Source organism: Stigmatopora nigra, chromosome 13 (genome assembly GCF_051989575.1).
Source record: "Stigmatopora nigra isolate UIUO_SnigA chromosome 13, RoL_Snig_1.1, whole genome shotgun sequence".
Lineage (NCBI taxonomy): Eukaryota > Metazoa > Chordata > Actinopteri > Syngnathiformes > Syngnathidae > Stigmatopora > Stigmatopora nigra.
Genome location: NC_135520.1, coordinates 11572501 through 11595973, shown reverse-complemented (window position 1 = coordinate 11595973; position 23473 = coordinate 11572501). Strand labels below are relative to the sequence as shown.

Here is a 23473-nt window from a genome sequence, read left to right as displayed (position 1 = left end):
GTTCACCTCGAATCATAAAAATTGATAGCTGATGCATTAAGCCGGTCGCTGTGCGCATACGTCTGTGGTTAAGCGTTGCCGGCGCGCTATTGTGTGCTCCTCTGCGGCTGACTGGATGGTGGTGGTTTCCCCAGTCGCCTGCATCGACGATAAACTCGCGACAATTAGTGATATACGGTATATGCGCGCTGCTCGTGAGCGCTCAAGCAGACAACGTTTCTTGTTTCAATAAAGCTTCTTTTTTGTCGACTTTTTATTACAGACAATCAATTTTTCCGGTCTTTCTACAAACACCAACGTCACATTTTACTGTAATTGCTCCATCGCCCCCTTCACTATTTCAACGCCCCCCATTCGCCTGTTTATTCGTCAGCGCCCCCCTGAAAGTTCACACCGCCCCCCGGGGGGCGGTACCGCCCACTTTGAAAACCACTGATTTAGAGTGTCCAATCAGCCTACCATGCATGTCTTTGGTAAGTGGAAGGAAACTGGAGCTCTCGGAGAAAACCCAAATAGGCCCGGGGAGAACAGGCTAACTCCACACAGGTGGACCCATCTGATCTTAACCCAGGACCCTCACTTTGACGCCGACGTGCTAACCAGTCAGCTGCCTGGCGGCCTAATTTAACATTTATCTCTAAAATCATTGTTTATGTGACATAAAAACAACTAAATTTGTTGTCTTAGTGATTTTGTCATTATTTTCAGGAAATCTCTTAGGTATATATTCTTATCATTATATTGTGTTCACTGGTCCTGAATAGGTTTAACATCATATTCTCATACTGTATGACCAAAACCTTATCAAGTTTAAAACCCACAGATCAGTAACCAACCCACGGCTCAGGAGCCATGGGTGGTTCTTTCCTCAATAGCAGTAAAATGCATTTCTCTGATGTTACTGTTTTTTTCAGTGGCAGTGACAAATACCAGTAGAAATGACTTTTGTTTCAATCAACGTAAAAAAAAAACCTGCACATTAATCAAATCCAATACTCATTTTTGGTGTTAATGCTCATCCCTCAATGTTTTCCTAGAAAAAAAAATATCAGCTAAAAAAGTCTTCAGTTGTTGCACAAATATACTACTATAGTTTTGGGATCAATGAGGTATGTCACACTGTCAGCAAACAGTTTCGTCTGGTATCAAGTGGAATCAGTGAAAGACAAAAAGCCATCATGCTCAGCATCAAACACAACACAAAAGCCAGTCAAGCCACAAAGCTAAGATTAACCTGGAGGCCATTTTGTCACTTTTGTGCCAACATCTCTCACAGCTGAGTCAGCCATCAATCCATTTTGCACAATGATGTGCTAATGAGCCACCATTTTGGATACAGAGCCATAACTGCCAAGACAAACAGACTCAAGGATAGTTTCTTCCCAAAAGCTGTCACCATACTGAATTCGAGTTCAGAACCTAGGACCCAATCAAATCTTTCATACAAAATTCGGACACCATCAGTTTTAAAGAGTTTAGTTGGTTAGGTTTTTTTTTAGCACCATGGGACGAATTTGAGAATTTACATATAAAATAGTGCTCAACTTACAAAAAAATCTAAGTTATGAAACTATTTCTGGAACCAATAGATTTCATAAGTAGAGGTAGCACCGTAGTGCTGTTAACCTTCATGACACTATAAGTGCTTTGATGGTAAACTGGTCATTGACCGATTGATGAACAATCCATCATAATAATAATAATTGAACATAGGCCCTGTCGTCATCATCAACAACGAAAGCCTACTTGTCATCACACCCAGAAACTGCAAATGACGAAATTGGTAATCATGAGCAAATTGGTGTTCAGTATCTTGCTCAAGGACACTTGGCTCACAGGGGCAAGCAATCAAACCAGCAAACTTTGCATTGGGGAATGATTAACACTGAGGTACACTGCTCCCATATTATTGCCAATAATAAAACATATGAATCAAAGTGAATTAGCATGCATTACTAGAGACCTGACACTTAAATATCATTGAACGTAAGAAATCTCTAGAGAACAGATTATAATACGTCATTATATACTGAAAATGTATGTTCTCGGAGGCCTGGGAGAATACACATTCCACCCTTATCTTGGGACTCATAATTATTTCTGGTTAGTCCTGGATGTCCAGGAAGGTAGGACCTATTTCAATTATAGCCTGAAGGATAATGCCATTATTCTCAAGGCCTGGGTGATAGGACACGTTGGTATAAAGGGTGGGGGTGCTCTGTGTTTTGAAGTTCCTTCCGGACTGAAGCACGCCAACTAATATTCAAGTTGGTGCCCACTTTTGCCGACTGGAAAACGATTTATAAGCAGTAGTTGGATATCAAGAAGTTGTCGCTCCGACATTAAAGCCATGCTGTTGTGAAAAACAACACTAAGTCTCAGTATGTCTACATCTACAGATGGGTTTGTTGCATCTGTTAGGATGAATTCATTGACATGAAGCAAGTTTGACTGTCAAACAACGACTGTCGATTGGCAAGCTGGTTAGCTACTCTTACCTTGCTTACCATTTCAAAAGATGCACGATTTCAATGCACACACGACCGAAGATGAGTTAAAACAGCCGTGGCTATGTTTTGTGAGGGCAAGCATTATTTCAACATGAAGCAAAATACCTACCTGGTGCCTACATGTTTTAATGTGGAAAATGTCGCATGCCACTCGGTTCAGCGTCCCTTCACGGAGAAGAACCAATCAGGAGTCCGAGCAAGTGCTTGATGACCAGCCCACGCGTTCAATTGGACGTCTAACACTGTCGATGGTGGCACATCAGTTAAATATTATGAATGATCAGATTTTTTAAAAAAACTGTTATGGGCCCATATTATTATAACTTTTCATCTTGATATTACATATGTACAATAAATGGTAACCCTTTCATGGTGAAGGGTCACTACAGTGGACATGTATTGACCTCTATTTTAACTCATTCACTGGTAGCCCAGGTCGGAGTATATATTGTAGACAGTTAGTAAAATAAAATACTGATTCAATTTTATTATATTGCAACTTATTTTTATTTTAGTACTTATTCATTTTTAAATAATTGATTTAGTTTACTGTATTTTCTCACATGCGTATAAGCCCTACCCTTGAAATTGCCTCAAAATTGTTGAATTTTACGATCTCTCGTTTAAGATGCCAGTTTCGTATAAGACGCCTGTTTCACAATTTCCCCCTCCATATTCATAGTTTTAATAGAGGGCACAAAGTGTTACTTTGAGAATATTTTAAGAAAACTTGTCGCACGTGGTATTTCTGATATACTGTATGAATCAAAAGGATCGTCTGCAGGATTTTCAAAAGAGTGTTGCCTGCGTGTGGACGAATTCGAAAAGGAAGTCACGTGAGCAGTAAAACCAGGAAGTGTGTCCGTAGCGGTCTAGTATTGTAATACCATTCCTAACCAGGTCTCAGGATGCAATAATAGCATGAGATACACACTACGCAGGTATCAAGGATATTGTAATGATCAAAATTGCACAATGACTCATTGGCTGCCATTGACATTGATTTGATTGGACTTGGAGGGTTTCATAGCGATAAATGATTAATGTATTCATCTAATATCATTTTCTGAACCCCTTTATCCCCACTAGTGTTGTGAGGGGTGCTGGGGCCAATCCAAGCTGTCTCCGGGTCAGAGGCGGCAATTTGGTGTCCAATCAGCCAACCATGCATATTTTTAGAACGTGGGAGGAAATCAGACTACCAAAAGGGAACCCATGCAATCCCGGGAAGAACATGTAAACTCCACACAGGTGGACCCACCTGGACCTGAACCCAGGACCCCAGAGCTGTTAAGGCAACGCGTTAACCATTCGCGCCACGGGGCTACCCATGAATGTATTCATTTGTAATTTAATAAATAAAATCACTACCTTTGGAAAAAATAAACATTAAATATTTTAATCTGTATCATTTCTCAGTCTATCTAAAAGAACAACTGTAAAAGATTCCACAATTGCAGAAATATACACAATGATAATCCATGACAAGACTAATAGACTGATGGCAAAAATAACCGGTCGACACTCAAAATAAACATTTATAATCCCAAAGTGTAAAGACATTCCATGGTGACTATTTTTAAATGGACTTTTATTGTGCTGCTTTTTGAACCAGATGATGAAGCTCATAAAAGGACATCAAATTGAAAAAAGTATTAAAACAATTATATATATATATACATACACACACACACACACACATATATATAAAAGAAAATTGGAGCAAGGATCAACCGCTTTCCTAGGGAATGCTAATCAAAATCTGGCTTTTCCGACAAACTAAAACTGACACTCACTTTTGGACGAGGTCTAGTCTGTACTCGAAAATAGAGAAGTTCATGAGCTTGGCGGCAATGTCAGACTCCACGAACTCTCGCACCTTGCTGTAGCCCAGGCCTTCATATAGCTTCTGCGCATCTGTCTGGACCACCGAAGTGACCAAGACCACACCAGCAAAGCCACGGGCGCGTGCGAACTCCGCCACTGTCCGGCACAGATTTTTGGCCACGCCGGTGCGACGACAGCCGCGCCTTACCGACATGCGCTTGAGCTCCAGGCAGTCCGGATGGCTAAGGCTGGGCAGGCAAGAAACCATGCCCAACAGGCGACCTTCACACACGGCCACCCAGAAACAGGCGTTGGGTGGGGACATGTAGATGTCGCTGATGTGGGACAGGTCAGCGGCACAGCACATGTCAATGTAGCCATTAAACTTGTGGACCAGCACCTGACGGGCGGCAGCCAGCAGCAGCGTGACAGCCAAGACGGGCAGCAGGAAAGACTTGGAGCTGGCAAGCAGAGCACAGAAGATGCACGCCAAAAACATCTGGCTCAACGGTTGCTTCAGGCCGTACATGAAGGATGTCGGGACGTGCTCGCTCATGCCCAGCGTGAAGAGTTCCCGCACGGTGGGGCCGTCGCCCTCACGGTACTCGCGGATCTCCATTTACCTACCATGAAAAAAACATTAAAAACAACAAATAAACAGCATTTTCGTTAAATTTGCGACTTGTTCATCTTCTAGCAGGGACTAATTTTTAATTTAAAAACCTATAAATATTTGCAACATGTTTTTTTTAAATGAAAAAAACATGAATAGGAAAAAAAAGAAATTTATTTATTTGAAATAAGTAATATATAAAAATAACAATTTTAAAAATCAATTAACTGGATAACTTAATCGGAAGAGATGATTTTGAAAAACTAACAATGATAAATAAAAGGTAATACAAATGAATTAAATCATTATTAAATTATTAAATATTTTAAGTAAAAAATTAATTTAAAATATAAATAAAATGACCACAAAATTATTAAAAATGCACCTGAGGTAAAAAGTTAAAATAAGAAAAAAATATTAAAAGAAGACTATTTTAAAAAAGTTACATTTATTTAAACCCAGCCAACCATGTGCAGTGGTAACTCGAGATACGAGCTTAATTCGTTCCGGGACTGAGCTCAGATGTTGATTTTCTCTGAACTCAAACGAATGTTTCCCAATGAAATGAACTAAAAACTTATTAATTCGGTCCAACCCTCTGAAAAAACACCAAAAACAGGATATTGGATTCAAATTTTTTTTATTTGTTCTAATTCGCCAACTATTACCAAAGTAACCCACAACAAGTGGCTTAATATTACTTAAATGTTTTTAATAGTACTAAAATTAGACAGATTTCGAAGGGGGAAGAGACAGACGGACATAGAGGGGTGGGGGGAGCTTTTTGCACGGCATCATGTTTGTTTCATAAAATAAACAAATTTACATGAATTTGGATTACGATGTAGACACACACAAAAATTAATTTAATCTAACGTTACACTAGACTTAATTCTAATTTTAAGTTTCATACCTTTCTTCTTGGCTCTATTTGCCTCGCCTCCACCCTGACTTTCACTATTGATGGGCTGTTTGATTTTGTATTCCCTTCAAAATATTCCGAAAATGATGCACACAAATGTCCTCACAATAGGCTAACGCACGACCACTTGTCAATGAGAAGTAGTCTCATATTAGCGATCACTCCACCAATGGAAGCTAACGGGCAAATGGGGAAAAAAAAACACTGAAAAAATTCAACACTGCTCGCAGAGACATTACAAAGAGGGAGTTGCGACCAGACATAACATAAGGTTGTGGGGAGAGACAGTGCCCATGATGTTTTTATGAGAAGCATCTCGCGTCCGCTGACTGCTCGTATATCAAAATTTGTCACGTATCTCAAGATGAATATATTTGCCCAAAATTTTACCCGCATCTCGAATTGCTCGTATGTCGCGGTACCACTGTATAAAGATTAAAAAGTCATGTTTTAAGTCCATCAATATGAAACTTTAGAAAGCAAGAAGTTAAAAATGACTAGCTACGTATCCACACCAGGAAAGTCCATAGTCTGCTTTCTTTGGTAGTCCCGACCAAATGTATTTTGGTCTTAAGATTTGAAAACAACCCTACGCATTCGCAAACATCGTTCGATCATTGAACAAAAGGATATGTGCGAGGTCAAACGGAAGTAAACAATTACGGAGCTCCCACTTGCAGCACTTGTGCTTAGAAGGGTAACAAGCATTTGCGGGACTAACAGCAGGTATTGATGCGAACCTCCATTTTATAGCTCAATGTTGAACCCAGACTCAAACTCATGTTAGCAGACATACTGTAAACCAGAAAAAACATTTGTAATGTCTGTGGCTATAGATACCTGTTACTTGCTAAGAGGTGTGTAATTCAAAAATTAGTTCGAAACACAGTGTGGACAACACCTTTGCGACCAGGAGGTCTCAGAGTGGCTGTTTGACTGCACCAGTTTGCTGCTTTGTATTCACGCCAGCCTAAAACCGCAACTTTTTAGTTTTGATCCAGACCAAACAGGGCAGGTGTGAATGTGCCGAGTGACAGGACTCGTGGCCAGATTTACAGGCTAAACCACAAATGTCTTATCTGACCTCAAAATAACAAAGAACAATGTCTCGCTTTTACCGAGAGCATGAAAGTGAAAGGAGGATAACACAGAAAAAAATGAGCTATTTTGAGATGGAGGACAACACCGACCCTAACCACTAAAAGATCCAAGTGAAGTCTCCCTGTTTTGTACTTAATCTACCTAAAATTACATCTACCTGGCTACTCATATGCTCAAAATTATGCACTTTCACAGGTTAAATTTTCAAGGCTGCAGATATTATTTTTTTTAATACTGTAAAATAAAATCATAATTTCCAGGGCACCCCCCTGGAAATTATGATTTTTTTTGTTAATCCTAGTGGTAAATCTCTTGATTACTCACATACACAAAATTATGCAATTTCAGAGGTCAAATTTCAATAAAAAAAATAATTTAATTGCTTTGCCTAGGTTCTTTGTTATTTTGAGGTCAGAGGAGGACTTTTGTGCTTGGGCCTAGGTTGATGTTCTGCTTTTGGTGGTAACGTAATTCAACTGTTTTTAATCACTACTGACATACTCAAAAACATGTAAGTTCACAAATTAAATTTCAAGAAAAATTTGATTAAAATTGCAACATGCCTAGTACTTCAAAGGTGCACTTTTTGTTTTTGTGAAACTGTAAATGAAGTTATTTTGTTTAAATATAATTTCCAGACAAGGTGGATAGCATTGTAGACCTTCCTGACTATTCACATCCTCAAAATTATGCAACTTCGAGAAAAATGATTTAAAATTGCAACATGCCCACTATGATCAAGGTTGCACTTCTCTTTTTGTGGTTCTTACCGCAATGCTTGAATTTACGCGGACGGACTATTTTGAGCATTCGCTCATTTGACCACAAAATCCCGAACGTCCGCTGGCTTGACCGCAGTTTATAGCCTGTAAATTGCGTAAATAGGGTTTGTTTGCCAGGATAAAGCTCTCATATGACTTCAAAATAAGGAAGATAATATCAATTGTTTAGATCTAACCACAGTCCTTATAAAGTGCATATTTAGACAGATTTGTTGTTTTTTTTTCCTCATAGAAAACAAAGCCTACAGCTAGTTAGCTAGCTAGTTGACAAAGCAAGCTAACTTGCAATCACGTAGGTGCTTGTAAAAAAGAAGATGAACAACGCACCCGGTGAACCTCTCCCGAGGGGTCCAGTGCAAGTGGAAAACAAGAGTAAAGGTGACCCCGTGAAGTTGAAGGCAACCCCAAGAGAGGTCATCTCACGGAGTTCACTTTCGCGTTCTCGAAGTTGGAAGCGAGGATAAATGGTGATGCGTTCAAGGCTCCAAAACAGGATGGGGAAAAATGCCACGCTCTTTTTGCCATATACGTATAGTATATTCATATTTATATATATAGTATATTTGGGACCAACCTGTAATTCTTTTCTTACTTCTTACTTTTCTTACTTACCCAGCAAATTTGATCACGTTTTTCTGTTCACCCTTAATAAAGTCATAAAAGAACCGAACTTTAGGAATGTTTTTGTGACAAAGAGGTATCTGTTCCAATCACTCTATCAGAAAAAAAAATCTGAGTTGTTGAAATAACTGGAAACTCAAGAGAGCCATGACATTATGTTCTTCACAAGTGTATGCAAACTTTTGACCACAACTGAATATATTAATCCAAGTTAATTTAAATTAGTTTGTTCGGTTACGAGTGCGTTGTGGTGGATAAAAAAAATCACCAATAATAGCCTCATACAATTGAAATATTATTTACAAATATAGCCATAATTTACTCACCAAAAATTATTTTTACCTGTACACAATATCCGTCCTCCTTTCTCAGTGGTGTGCCGTCAGGCCCTTCCAGGCATTCTCTGGTGGCCTAAGAAATATCTGAATCACAGACTGATGTTAATTATATTTTGTCCATGAGTACTTATTAAATAATTCCAAATTGTCTGTCAGCTTCCTTTCATTGCTTTCCCCCTGGTTGCACTGCTTCCAGTTTTCATATTGAAGCATTTAACCAATAACATTTCAGCTATTATTTGTTGCCAGGATCGGAAATCTGCCTCAAGGCCTTCACAATCAGTTCTGCAGGCTCTGCTGCATTAAACAGGTGTCGATAAAACTGTTGCTTCAACCAATCAGAATTCGATTTGGTGACACCAACGCCTTCTCGCAGGCATAGGGATGCGTCATTTCCATCTCGCAGGCGTAGTGATACGTCATCGCTTTCACCAACTATGATTGGTTAGTGATGAAGTAGGTGGGCCAAGCCAGCCAGAGATCGCAAACTCCACCCACAATGGCCGATGGAGGAAAACAAATGCATTTGGTTGCAGACTTTTCCAGAAAAAAATGGACCTCATTTAGGAATGGCGGTCAACTCCGAAGCTAGCAAGCCTGTTACAACCCGGAAAAGGGTTAGTTCACCTCTTTCAGTTCGCTAACAACGAGCACTACTCCTGGGTCAGGGCTCAGAAGAACACTGCAAATTGTATCGCTGGGAGTGCTTGTTATTTGCCACCGATCGAAATGGTGTTTGGAGCAACACTGGATTTGCAAATTTGGCTTGTTTAACAAAAGCAGCAACAAGACACTTACAAGCAACGGTGCTCTCCAAAACTTTTGGGGAAACCTGAGTGGCGTTACAGTTCAACAAGCAAGTGTGCAGAAAAATGGAGCGCCACAACGAAAAGGTAAAGAAAAATAGGGAAATCTTACTGCACTCCCAAACAATGGAAATTATGTGGAACTTCTTTCTTTCATTGCTGAGTGAAATGCAGATTTACATTACCACCTGTCCACTAATAAAGGGTGTAGTGGCACGTCGGGCAAAATACAAAACAACCTGATCACTGCTATTGCTTAAGTGATGGAGGGAGAGATCAGAAGAGAAATTTAAAAAGTACTGTTTGTGTCTTTAATGTTGAATGAGATGACGGTCGCGAGTAATGCAGCACAGCTCGCACTGGTTCTGATTTATGTCACGGGCAAATGTGTCAAGGAGCGGTTCGTCAGGTTTGAAAATGTTACAGTGGGAAGAGAGCCAATGAAATTTTATCATTAAATTTTTGGTGGACAATGAATGTCTGGGTAGAGTTGTGGCACAGTGTTATGACGGTGCAGCGGTCATATCTTCTGGATTAAATGGGGTGCTAAAGTTAAGGAGAGAGCACCGTTAGCTTTATTCATACACTGCTATGCACATCGGCAAAATTTAGTGATGACTCAAAGCTTAAAGAATGCAAGATATTTTTTGCTCACCTTACTGGCTTTGCTGCATTTTTTTCGAGATCACCTCGATGTACACAGCCGCTGGACAAAATCTGCCAGCAGCGCCTGCCTTGTACGGCACCACATCCAGAGTGGTCAATACTACAGTAATGGAGAAGAGAGCTGCTCTAGAAGAACTGTATCATCACATCCTGGAGCATCATTACAAGTACGACGAGGTGTTTGTGCGGTGTGCTGATGGATTTAAAGCACTTCTAGATGATTGAGAATTTAGTTTTTTTGCTTCACACATTTAAAGGCATTTTTGTGCATTCAGACATGCTTTTTTCAATACTACCGAACAACATACTGGCTGTACAGTTTTGTCTTGCAAGAGTAAAGAAGTTTTGTGACACAGTTGAGCGCAAGAGGAGCCGATATGAGGAAATCTACGAGGCCACTGAACGCATTGCTGGTGCTCCAAGTGCACGAAGAGGTCAAGCGCAAGATTCCCACGCGCTGTACCACCAACTCCACGACAGGATACTGTGCCACATTCTGGACAATATTATTTGCCAGACGTGGACCAGATTTCAAGAACACGAAGGACTGATGTTTCTCTCCCTCCTCGACCCACAGAAGTTTCGGGAATACCAGAAAACTTTCCCACATGAAGCCTTCTCCATCTTAACGCAGAGCCACGATACACTTTTCGATCTGCCTCGGTTAAGAACAGAACTGATTGTAATGTATGCCACAAATGATTTTACAGAAAAATCTCCCACTGATCTCCTGGACTTCCTTCAGCAGAAAAATCTGAGTGAGAGCATGGGGTGGCTGTACACATTAGTGGGTTTGACAGTGACCATCCCTGTGTCTACTGCTTCTGTCGAACGGACATTTTTAGCCCGATTCAAAACTTATGCCAGAAATACAACAGGACGGACTCGACTGTCAGCATTAGCTTTGATGGCGATAGAAAAGAACTTCTTGATGGACCTGAAACGCAAGTGTAATCTGTACGACAAAGTAATTGAAATCTTCTTGAGGAAATAAAGGAGAATGGATTTTACGTATGAATAAAAATTTGGTGAGTAAAATATGTCTATTTTCTTAAATAGTATTTCATTTTTTTAGGTTATTATTGATTCTTTTTTATGTGTCGCAGCTGTGGCTGCATTCAAGGTTGTATAGCCATAAAATACTTGGCTATAATGATGACTTGGATTGATTCACACATAGCAGTACTGAAGGCCAAGGTGTGAAATGCATCACCTAAGTTTAACTAAGTTTATGCTTATAATCACAGGTTCAGAACGCACTTGTTCTAAGCTTGTGCCCATGCCTCCAGCACTTATTTTCAAACTGATTTCATATTATTTGAAAGTGAACAAATTAAATTTTCAAAGTGACAATTATTTTTTATACATAATCCAGTTGATGTCACTGTTGTAACAAACATCATTAATCTCTTTCGTTACACTTTTCCTCACGAGGATTGTAAGGGTGTCAGAGTCTATCCTATCTTTCTTTGGTAGGCGAAATAACTCCTGAATTGGTTGCCAAACAATCACATTTAAAAATGACAAAAACCACTAACTCCAAGTGAAGATTTATTTTTCACTTGAGAAGCAGCAGCAAAATGTATTCATCCAGAAATAAAGGAACATCATCCATTCATTAATTCATTCATCTTCCATACCACCCATCCACAAAAAGGTTGCGTGGGTTGCTGAAGCCTAACCCAGCTGTTGTGAGGCAAAAGGCAGACTACACCCCAGATGGGCTGCCAGTCAGTCATAGGGCACACAGAGAGACAAACGACCATCCACACTCCCTATCATACCACCACCAGCAGAAATCGAGCCCACGGCTGCCCGCACCATAGCTAGGTGAGTAAACCTCTACACCCCAAGGCTGCTATAAGGAAAATAATGTTTAGTTCATATTTAGCAAACGATTCCCAGCAATTTCCATTCCCTTTTGTCACTCGAAATGAAGAAAATGTAAAACTAAAAATTTATTTAAAAGCGGTAGAACATTTGGTAGCGCTACACCAATCATGGCATTATTTACAATACTGAAATTATTTTGTATTTGTATTTAAAGTTATCTTTTTTGCATTTGAGTCAGATTTACACAGTCACTTTTTTTCTCCATGAGACCCACGTAAACCCTGAACAAAGCAATATAAAACCTTCTCCATCATAAAATAAAATTAAACATAATTCCTTCCTAAAATTCAGTTTGATTAAAATTGCAAGGACAAAAAAAAACAAAGAAAATCAGAGGTAACGAATAAAAGTGTACAATTCAGCACCCAGCAACGGTTGCATTTTGTGTTTGTGTGAACTTTTGTTCGTACAAAACATTTTTGAAATGTAGAAGACAAAGGTTCTGTTGCAGGGTTCTTATCCGAAGTTGATGTCTCCAGCGAACACGGTGATGAGCAGGATAACTGCAAAGCCACTGAGGAGCCCAGCATTCTGAATCAGGAAGAAGAGTGCCTTGGCCCGTGTGCCCTCTTGTTGTTGGGAGATGGCGTACATCTCTGGTAACTGAGCAGAAAAGCAATTATTATCATCCCACTGACAGTCTTAAGCAGCTCTTATTTTGACGGTGATGATTTGGAGGTCATGAGCTCTTTTCATTACTTCAAAACTAATTCATCTAATTAAAAATGAATAGCACGCATCCAAAAAAACAAACATAACAAATCACAAAGCAAGCGGTAAGATAAAAAGTGGGCACGTCTACCAGACCCACCATGTCGGCCAACGCGATATAGAGGAACATGCCGCCGGCCACAGCGAAGATGGGGTTGGGGGCGAAGTTACTGCCCACCAGCACACCCAGCACCAGCCCCACGTAGCACGTCATCGCCGACAGGAGGTTGAAGAAGACAGCTTGTGGGACGCTCATGCCCGAATTCAGCAGTATCACAAAGTCACCTACGGCGGCACCCGCATTAATATATAGCCAGAAAACAAAGTCGCTGGCAAATACAAGTACTGTGTTTACCAAGCTCGTGGGGAAACTCTTCACAGACGATGGCAATAGAGGTGCTAAAGCCGGCAAGCGGCGACACGGTGAAGGAGGCGCCGATGGCCAGTCCATCGATGAAGTTGTGAACGGCGTCGCTCAGCGTGATCATCCATGCTACAGTCTTGACGCTTGACAAACGCCTGCCAGTCAGGCAGCAAGCCTGACCAACCTGCCAAGGCAAAAAACTGTCATAAATTTGCAATCACACTCGTTATTTCATACTTTGATCATACCAGTGGTGGACCGTCAGGGCCTGAGAGGCCAATAATGTTAACTTTGTGTTTTAGGTCCTGATTAGCATTTTCATTAATTCTTCTTCCATTTTCATTCTGATCGATTCAAACCTTTCAGTCTTTGTTTGATAGAAGTAGTGAAAGCGTTTTTTTGTCTTTTGTTTCTTTTTGAGGAGGTTCACCAACAGGAATGTTAATGGCAAAGTGAGAAGGGATGCTTTCTGACAAGGGTGTCTTTTTCCACACAAAGCATCTTTTCTTTTGTGCTGGGGCCAGACAGTCTCGCTTTTGACCAGGAGAGGGCAGGAGGCCCATGGGTTTTGCTTACAGTCCTGTTAAACATTAACCATGACCTCCACGTCAAGGACTTTTCCTCTCTCTCTCTCTTTTAAATATTTTTGACAATGTGACACAGTCCAACGTGTGGTCGTCCAGTCGCTACGTGCCTTTCAGATCAGCAAACAAATTATTACTGACTATGTTACTTGATAAGATCAACAGTGCTCTCTACGTGATTAGATATTAGGTGCTGGACAAAGTGCACTGCAGATCCGTGTAGCCCGAAGTGACTCCTACACTTTGGTCAATTCCAGACCTGACTTGAAAACTAAAAGTCGACAACCTTTGATCTGCCCTCTGCAAGTTGTTTCGTGTCATTAGCCTCTTTTTCAGGTGTGGAGTTCACAGAAGAGCTACCACAGATAGACTAATTACTAATTTAGCCTTCAATATAGTCTACGGCAGTGCTTCTCAAATAGTGGGGCGCGCCCCCCCTGGGGGTGGGGGGTTGTGGTGCAATACCTGTTGGGGGGGGGGGGGGGGGGCTTCTAACCCTGGGGAACAGGATTTTATTTGGCCGTACTAGTATAAAGTGTAATTGCGCATCCACTACAGTAGCTGGCAGTGGCGCTCTCATTTATTTTTTATTTCAGGCATTGATGCACTTAAAATCTTTTCTGTTGCAGACTTAAAACAAGATTTAATAAAGTTATTCTTTGTAAGTTTGACTATATTTCTTTCTTTTTTTCATTTTCTTTAATATGTTAATAAGGATAAAATGTTGTACTTATAACAATTTTATGAAATGATTTTATTTATAGTCACGGTGGGAAGTGGGGGGGGGGGCGAATAGTTTTCTTCTTGCTAGGGGGGGGGGGGGTGGCTAACAGAAAATAATTGAGAAGCACTGGTCTACGGAGAGGTGGGGCAATCACATATTTCATCAAAAGAGAAACTTAAGTGTGTAATTAGATGTTTATTTAAAAGCTACCCAGTGGTGAAGTGGATCATTTTCCCCTCAGTCAGTGCGGAGGGCATGAGGAGACGGACAGCCATTCACTCTCAGACTCATATCAAGGGGCAATTTGGATTGTCCAATCAGCCTACCATGCATGTCTTTGGAATGTGGGAGGAAAGCGGAGTACCTGGACAAACCCTACGCAGGCTCGGGGGGAACATGCAAACTCCCTACAAGTGGACCGACCTAGATTTGAACCCAGGTCCCTAGAGCAGTGAGGCCGCTGAGCTAACCACTCACGCCACTGGGCCGCCATTTTTTAATTATTTATACTGTTTTAATGTTTTACATATGCACTTTTGAACAAGCACATTTATAACCTCTTAGTCCAACTCATCTCATCTTCCGCTTACCTGAAGTCGTGTTGTGGGCCCAGCAGCTTTAGCAGGGACAGCAGACTTCCATCTCCCCAGCCACCTCATCCAACTCTTCCAGGAGGATCCCAAGGTGTTCCTGGGCCAGCCATGAGAGATAGTCTTCCGAACGCGTCGTAGGTCGGCCACGTGGTTCGAAGTCGCTTTTCCTCCGGATCGAGATGGGTCAGATTAGTTGGCTCGGGCATCTGATTAGGATGCCCCTTGGAGACTTCCTTGGTGAGGTGTTTCCGGGCACATTCCACCAAGAGGAGGCCACGGGGCCAACCTAGGACGTGCTGGAGATACTATTTCTCACGGCTGGCCCGGGAACACCTTGGGATCCTCCCGGAAGAGCTGGATGAAGTGGCTGGGGAGAGGGAAGTATGGGCTTCCCTGCTGAAGCTGCTGCACCTGTGAGCCAATCTCGGATAAGCGGAAGAAGATAAGATGAGATCATATGCCATTAATAGCGTGATATTCAGAGTCAGGTTTGTGCACTCGAATAGTTTGTGTAACCATACAGGGATGTAACAACCACATACCAAAGCTTGTTGCAATACGAACGCAAAATGACCACAATGGAACTATTACACACAATGCAAGTGGACTGAAAATATAAGCACACTCACAGCGAAATATACTCTCCCCTACTGTCACCTTCTCTGCTTAGTAGTCACCCTGTAGAGATTGTTGTATGACATTAGCAGCTAACTAACACTATTATCGAGTAGAGCTGAGTTGAGGCTCTGACGTTAGCTGCTAGCGTTATCTGTTGTAAGCCTTATAATGGTAGCACTTTCTTCTAAGAGACAAGATCCAAAAAAAATTTTTCTTGTTGTTTTTGAAATAAAGTGATACTGCATTTAATTGTATGACATAATTCATCCTCGTATGGGTTACAGGGCTTTGCCTGGGCCTATCCCAGCTAACTTCAGGCAAAAGGCAGAGAGACAAACAACCTTCCGCACTCATAATCATACCACCACCAGCAGGAATCGAGCCCATGGATGCCTTCACCGAAGTCAGGCAAGTGAACCTCTACACCACCAACAGTCAAATCCAATATAAACAAGTGTAATTTGTATTTAGATTGAATTGTTTTATTTCTTTCATTCGTTTTCTGAACTGCTTATCCTCAAGGGTCACAGAGGGTGCTGGAGCCTATCCCAACTAACTAGAGACACCAGGCAAAGGACACCCTGAATGGATGGCCAGCCAATTGCTTTGTCATGTTACTCTGTGTAGTGATTCCTTTTGGACATTGTTGAGCTAAAATAAAAAAAAAATAAAATAATATCCTTTTTCTTTAGCTTTTTAATAGTAAATATTCTCTCATTTTTTTGTTGTAAAGAATAAGCAAATAAGTAAAATTAAAAAGAAAAAAGTTAACATGCTATTGTTTATTTATTTTTCAATCATTCATTTCATTTTCTGAACCACTTTATCCTCATTTGGGTCAAAGTAGCCTATCCCAGCTGTCTCCGGGCCAGAGGCGGGGGACACCCTGAATCAGTGGCCAGCTGATCGCAGAGCACAAGGAGACGGACAACCATGCATACTCACACCCATACCTAGGGGTAATTTAGTGTTTCCAATCAGCCTACCATTCATGTTTTTGGAATGTGGGAGGAAACTGGAATACCTGGAGGAAACCCACGCAGAACATGCAAACTCCACACAGGTGGAGCAACCTGGACTTGAACCCAAGACTCCAGAGCTGTGAGGCCGACGCATCAACCACTTGCCCCACCAGGCCAACCTTTATTTGTTTTCTATACCGCTTATCCCCTCAAGGGTTGTGTGGGTTGCTGGACCTTATCCCAGACAACTACAGGCAGTACGCAGGGAACACCCTGAAATGGCTGCCTGCCAATAACATGGCTTTTTTTTCAGTTTTAATTTAATCTTTGGAAATGAAAATATGGGACAAAAACTTTAAATACCTTCATATTTGTGTTGTTACTTGTCCTTGATGAAAGCAGATGATCAGATTCGTAATGAATCACAAATACAAGATATTTGCAAACAACTAATTTTGCTTTGGAAAACAATCATAAAGTTGCATAGTTAGTAGTATTCTATTAAGTCCTACTTTTCTCAAATCATTATTTTTGGTTCCACTACAAATTTTCAGCTAAACTCTCAAAAATACTCTGGGATTTATTTATGTATACCGATGAGTTGACTCATAGCAGAAGCAATCAGCATTTATCAACTATTAAAATAATAATACCAGGGAGGTATAGACACATCTCAACAGTAAATGGCCAAGAATTTTGTTTTTTCACTCAGTTGTGTATTGATCTGAACGCTGTTCAGGTTTCTAACCTGGTCAGGATTGACGTTGTCAGTGTGTTGTGAGCTGACACTGCTGCCCTCGGCCACGCTGACACTGCTGACATTGGTCAAAACCAGCCTGGAGTCCTTCTTCTCGCCATTGGACAGCGGGTCGTCGACTGAGATACAATGCGAAGGCGGATCGTGCTGGTGACAAAATAAAGGAGTGATGACAGCCACATGAGAAAGAGCAAAACAGTCGCAAATAAAGATTCCAAAAAGTTGCATCAAATTGCAACAAGTTTAAAATTTGACCACAATTCATGAGCAAATATCATGGCCAATCTTGCAACAAAAAAAAACAAAGAAAAAAAAAACAAAATAAAAGACATCTCACATTTTAATGCAACGCAGCAACATACAAAATTGAAGGAATTAAAGACAAAACACAAAATTCAACGCTCGAGAGAGATTGTATGAAAATGTGTCTTATGAAGATTTGCTTTGGTCTCTACTAGAGGAGGAAACCTCTGGCTACATTCCAATACAAAACTATTTGCCATCCTTCAACTGATGAGTTTATCACGTCCACTTAAATTGGTAGAGTGGGAGAGAATGAATGGTCACTTCAAACAGATTGGATGTCAATGGCTGTCAATGTCAGCCAATGATTTCATTTTGCAGGATCTCAGGTTATTTCCTGTTTATTTGTAGTCACTTCCTATTTATTTTGGGGCATTTCCAGTGATCACCTCCTCTTCATTTTTAGGCTACTGAGCTAGAAAAGTTCCAAAATGAAGAGAAAGTGACTCATAACGAACAGGAAGTGACCTGTAAATGAACCCAAATCCCGGAAGGCTATGAATGTTTCACTGTCATTGACAGCACACGACCTGTCCAATCCATTTCAACTAGGAGGGACAAAATAATGTCACTCAAAATGAATTTGACGTCTAGCGTTGTCAATGGCAGCCAGTGAGTAAACATTTTTGTCAGCAACCTGTTGGTTTCTTTAAAAAAAATAGTAATGCCGTTTTAAAACAATATATTGATTCTTGGCAGGAACAGATTGATAACCTTATAAAGTATTGAGGCACATCAACAATTCAATATATTGTCACACGCCGAGTCTCTATGAGAATAACTCATCTCATTTTCTGAACAGCTTTATCCAACTCGGGTCGGGGAGCCTATCCCAGCTGATGTTCTCACTTTACTTTGTTCTTCTGCTTGGAGATGACATGAACTAAATTTTTGTATGGATCTTTAATAAATTTAGTAGGTACTGTCATCCTTCACCACTTTGCGGTTTCAGTACATCGCGTTTTTATATTAAGTATAAAAAAATGTACATAGAAATTTCAAAATTCTAGCTGCAAGCACAAAACGGGATAAAAAATGGCAGAAGTCAAGGCTCTGCTTCTTCTGCGCTGATTGGGTGGCACTCAGCGCTGAAGAAGAAATTTTCACCATATAAGAGGAATGGCGAAGAAGGACGACATCTTGCCTTCTCATGTTTTGTTGCAAGTGAATTTCCCATCGCCCATATCACCTGTGGACTCTGCCAAGCCTTTTCCAGTTTTGTTTGTTGAAAATGCCTCTTTAGTGTCCTAGGCCATCTAAGGCAGTGTTTTTCAACCTTTTTTGAACCACGGCACATTTTTTTACATTGGAAAAATTTGTGGCACACCACTAACCAAAAATTTTACAAAATGACACTCTGTATAGTATATTTACTACAGCACGGACACTGGACAATGACATCATATTTGCAGAAAACTATTAATAAATGTTAATTTAAAAAAAAAAGGATATTGGATAATTTCTCACGGCACACCTGACGATCTCTCACGGCACACCAGTGTGCCACGGCACAGTGGTTGAAAATCACTGATCTAAGGCATCAAATGACTCCAATGATCCCAAGAAAAAATGAGACATGATGACAGTGACTGGAAAAGTGATATACAGCTACATATACTAAAGGCATAGCACGCCATTGCAGCATAAATGAATCTACTGTGTGTTATAACAAGAAAGAACAAGTGAACATTAATGTTTTCGCGCCTATACAAAGATACAAGTACACAAATACAATTAAAATGAAGTATATTTCTTAAATATTAGTTATAAGCATATGAAAAGACTAATGTATTATTATCTAAATATAATCTGTACAAAAAACAACAACAACAAAAAGATTAATGGGAGTTTTAGTCCAAGTTCAAGTCCGTTACACTTGTCCAATGACAATAAAGGCATTCAATTCAAGTTGTCTTGCACAGTACGGCAGGAGGAGGACCTTGAAGGGTATGTTCAGGAAGAAACTGTTTAAAAACCAGTCCTTTGTAAGGACTATCATGATGCGAGGCTTTCTTGTTGCTCATCCAGTAGACCGGCATCAAGGCTTTGTTGAATTTTAAAGCATGAGGATGATCAATTAACGTTGGCTTTACCATGAAGCCAGTGTTGAACCCCTGAATTTACGGGGTAGTGTATTTGCCTTTAAAAGACGGGTGAAATAATCAGACAGGTCCGTTGATGTGATGTTCAAGCCAACTTAGTGAAGTGTCTGACAACCCCGCTTTTATTCTATACACAGGTCTACGACCATTACGTAATCGCTGCGTGTTTCGCGCGGACCCATTACGTCATAGCTGCGTGCTTTGCGCACGCTTCGCGCGTCATAGCTGCGTGAGTCCATTTTTACCTAAACACCTGCACTCATTTATAACTTCACTTACTTCACCCTGTCACACCAGCAGTGTTCCTATACCAGATGATAATCCTTGTGAGAAAATGTCCAGGAAGACATCCTCTTCCAAAAAAGGGCAAGTCTCATCCATGTTAAAACTTGCTTTGGAATATAAACATTCTCTTCATTTATGTGAGGGAATTCTTCCTCAATGTTGCGTTTAGCTGTTCTGCCAAGGAGGCTTCCCCATACACCGAATCATTTTGTAGACCATACCACTTCTTAAACGATCAAAATAGACCTTGCTTGCAAGAAAACCACAAGGCTCACTAGCAGCACTGGTACGAGGCTGAGGATTTAAGGAGCTAAGCTATCGTAAAAGGTTTTGGCTTTGGTTCTAATGCTGTTTATCCAGGGGTATCTTCTCCCTACAGTCTGAGATCCTTCTTAACGATGATTTTTTTATTCCTAGTGGTTACCACTTGATTAGTGTCCTTGGAAAAACATACCATTGACATTTTCCAAATGTTTGCTGCTTCCTTCTTGATGTAACGCACAGCAGATTCATTTATGATGCCTTAACAAAGTTACCAAATTAAACCAAAGATATAAAAATCAAGCAAAAAACGAAAGAGGAAGTAGGAAAGTAGCAAAAGTAAAAGGAAGGATAAAAGAAAAAATGAAGGAAGGACTACGTAAAAGAAAGATAGAAGGTATGAATGAAGGAGGAAAGGAAAGATGGATGAATTAAGAAATTAGGGAAATGCAAGATGGAAGGAGATAAAGATGAAAGAAAGGAACTAAGTAAAGAAAAAAAGGAAAAAAAAGGAGAACTGGAGGTAAGAAGAAAGGAAAAAAATAATTTAAAAAAGAAATTTAAGAAATGAAGAAAGGAACAAAAAAGTAAGGTATGAAAGACAGATAGATAAAGGCAGAAAGGAAATGAAGGGCAGATAGAAGGAATGCAAGGATATAAGAAGTGAAGGAAGGAGGGGGAATAGTAAGAAGAGGAAAAACAAAGTTTGGGACAAGGAACAACGATGCAATTGAAAGCAATTGATTGGTTTATTGACTATTTGATTGTATTGAGGAGGTATGGGGGTGGAGCGGAATCACCTGATGAATGCGAAGTGCCATGGTGAGGATCCTCTCCACTAGGAAGAGGAGGTAGAAGCCCCCAAAGATGCCCACTGCATTGTGCACATAGTTGTCGGTTTTGGGGTCCAAGCCCAGAGCCTGTCACACCCATCGCTGTTAAATTTGCATCCCCCTCCTGACCACGAGTTAACGGCAATCTCACCTCAGGTACCAGCTGCAGCACTGCGTTGGAGAAGAGCGTGCCGACGGCCAACCCGATGAAATATGTCAGGACTTTGGGGAAGTACGACTTGTGAATGAAGGGAATCAGCAGTAGGCCCAGCAGGGCCGCTAGGTTGATCAGTGTCACCGAAAGGAAGCCCCAAGCCCAAACTGGACACCGACAAAAACACAAATACACTCCTGATTAAAATCAAGTTGAAAAATAGCAAGAATTTACATTAAGCACATTTGGACCCTTAATTTTAAAAGGCAGACAATCACGTGGGAGGGCACTTTATTGAATTCAATAGATGGGGTTAATTTTAGCCACAATCTGTAATCCCTTTCTTTGGAAAATAAACCCAAAAGCGCAAAAAAAATCCACCTTTAATCCCATTTCACTGTTTCAAATAATATCACAGTGCTACTGCTGAGTGACGTCACAAAAGTACGGCGGTTTTGCACACTCTGTCCTCATCCGTTTATTTTCATCACAGTGGCGGGCGCCGTTTTAGTTGTTTTTGTTTCCAATAAATTCAAACGTTTTGTTGGAAAACGGTTCATGCGTGTTGTTCATGTTGGAACAACATGAACACAAGCCTCTATTTTCCCCCGCCCGACCGACAGATAACATTAACAATTGGACACATGCAAGGAAGTAGAAGCCGGTAAAAAAATTATTATGGGTTTAATTAGTATTAATATTGGTCTAATTAATTCAAGACAACCAACGGACCTACGATATCCCCGAGAACATCTCGAGACCTCTGGGCTCTCCGTGGATAGTCAGCCCACCCAGAGTACGTCGGAGGCAGCGAAGAGAAAGAATGCAAAAGTGCGGATGCCGGGCGGGCCTAGCTGCTAAGCTAAGACAGCAACAACACCGGCACCACTTCTGAGTATCTTTTTGACCACCACAAGATCCATCACACACAAAATGAATGAGTCTGAGGCAGCGAAGAGGAAGAAAGCAAAAGTGCGGATGCCGGGCGGGCCTAGCTGCTAAGCTAAAACAGCAACAACACCGGCACGGCGTCTGAGTATCTTTTTGACCACCGCAAGATCCATCACACAGAAAATTAATGAGTTGGGACTTCAGATTGCTACCAACAGCTTTGTTAGGAACTGCAACATTATTCTCATCACAGAAACGCGGCTACACCCACAAATCCCCGACGGCGAGGTATCGCTAGCTCGCCAAACGCTTTTTAGAAACGATCGTTTAAAAGAATTAAGAGGGAAAAGCAAAGGAGGGGGACTTTGCGTGTTCATACACAATGAATGGTGTTGCAACAGTAGGATCATTAACACTCACTGCTCCCCAGATTGAGATCTATTGGCGATATGGTGCAGGCCCTTCTATTTACCTATAGAGCTAACGGTTAACATAGTGATGGCGATTTATATCCCACCGAATGCCAACGTTAGCATGGCACTTAACCTCCTGCTAATGGCAGTAAACTAACAGCAGCTTAACCACCCCGATGGAGTCTTTATTGTCGCTGGTGACTTCAACAAAGCACGTTTAAAGACTGTTCTGCCTAAGTTTATTCAGTACGTGAAGTGTCACACAAGAGGAGACAAAACTCTAGACCGTGTTTATTCTAATATCAAACATGCTGAAAAACCCACTTCCCTCCCTCACCTGGCTGGATCAGATCATCTCTGCCTAACCCTCACCCCCGCATACACTCCACTGCGGAGGCTAACAAGGCCAAAAATAATTAAAACTTTGCCTGAGGATGCCCTTTCTCAGCTGCAGGACTGTTTTTCCCACACCAACTGGGAACTTTTCGAACACCACAACCTCCAGGACTACACGGAAGCTGTACTTTTCTACATCACGGACAACGTCACTGTTAACAAACGGATATAGGTTTTTCCTAACCAAAAACCCTGGATGACCAAGAAGATAGGCACTAATCAAATGCCGTAACACCACCTTCAGGTCAAGAGACAAGGTACATTACAGTGCTGCCAGAGCAGAGCTGAAGAGAGGCATTAAAGTCCTTTTCTGTACTCCCTGTATTCATATAACTGTACACGAACCCACCAGTCTAACTCCATCATCAAATTTGCCAATGACACCCCCGTGGTCGAACTCATCTCCGGAGGGGATGAGTCGGCCTACAGAGATGAGGTCAACA

The 23473-nt window shown here is 41.0% G+C and overlaps 2 protein-coding genes across 2 annotated transcripts in view; both read right to left on the bottom strand.

Annotated features, from left to right (window-relative positions):
• Positions 1–3893: 3893 nt before the first annotated feature.
• On the bottom strand, positions 3894–8268 carry LOC144206796 (putative N-acetyltransferase family 8 member 5). The gene is made up of 2 exons (XM_077731954.1): positions 8083–8268; positions 3894–4960 (listed from the first exon to the last, which is right to left on the bottom strand). The coding sequence occupies exon 2, from the start codon at positions 4954–4956 to the stop codon at positions 4303–4305; it is 654 nt and encodes a 217-aa protein (XP_077588080.1). The 5' UTR covers positions 4957–4960; positions 8083–8268; the 3' UTR covers positions 3894–4302.
• A 3826-nt stretch (positions 8269–12094) lies between these two features.
• The window catches only part of slc39a8 (solute carrier family 39 member 8), a 19568-nt gene continuing 8189 nt past the window's right edge, over positions 12095–23473 (bottom strand). The window contains exons 3-8 of the mRNA XM_077731337.1: positions 21328–21497; positions 21144–21263; positions 17384–17539; positions 13146–13338; positions 12891–13075; positions 12095–12682 (exon numbers count right to left, since the gene is read on the bottom strand). Coding sequence (XP_077587463.1) covers positions 12536–12682; positions 12891–13075; positions 13146–13338; positions 17384–17539; positions 21144–21263; positions 21328–21497 — 971 coding nt within the window. The 3' untranslated portion in view covers positions 12095–12535. The remainder of the gene's footprint in view (positions 12683–12890; positions 13076–13145; positions 13339–17383; positions 17540–21143; positions 21264–21327; positions 21498–23473) is intronic.

Bases quoted from the DNA above. Each gene is read 5' to 3' on its own strand.
- LOC144206796 (XM_077731954.1), bottom strand. From the start codon at position 4,956: ATGGAGATCCGCGAGTACCGTGAGGGCGACGGCCCCACCGTGCGGGAA.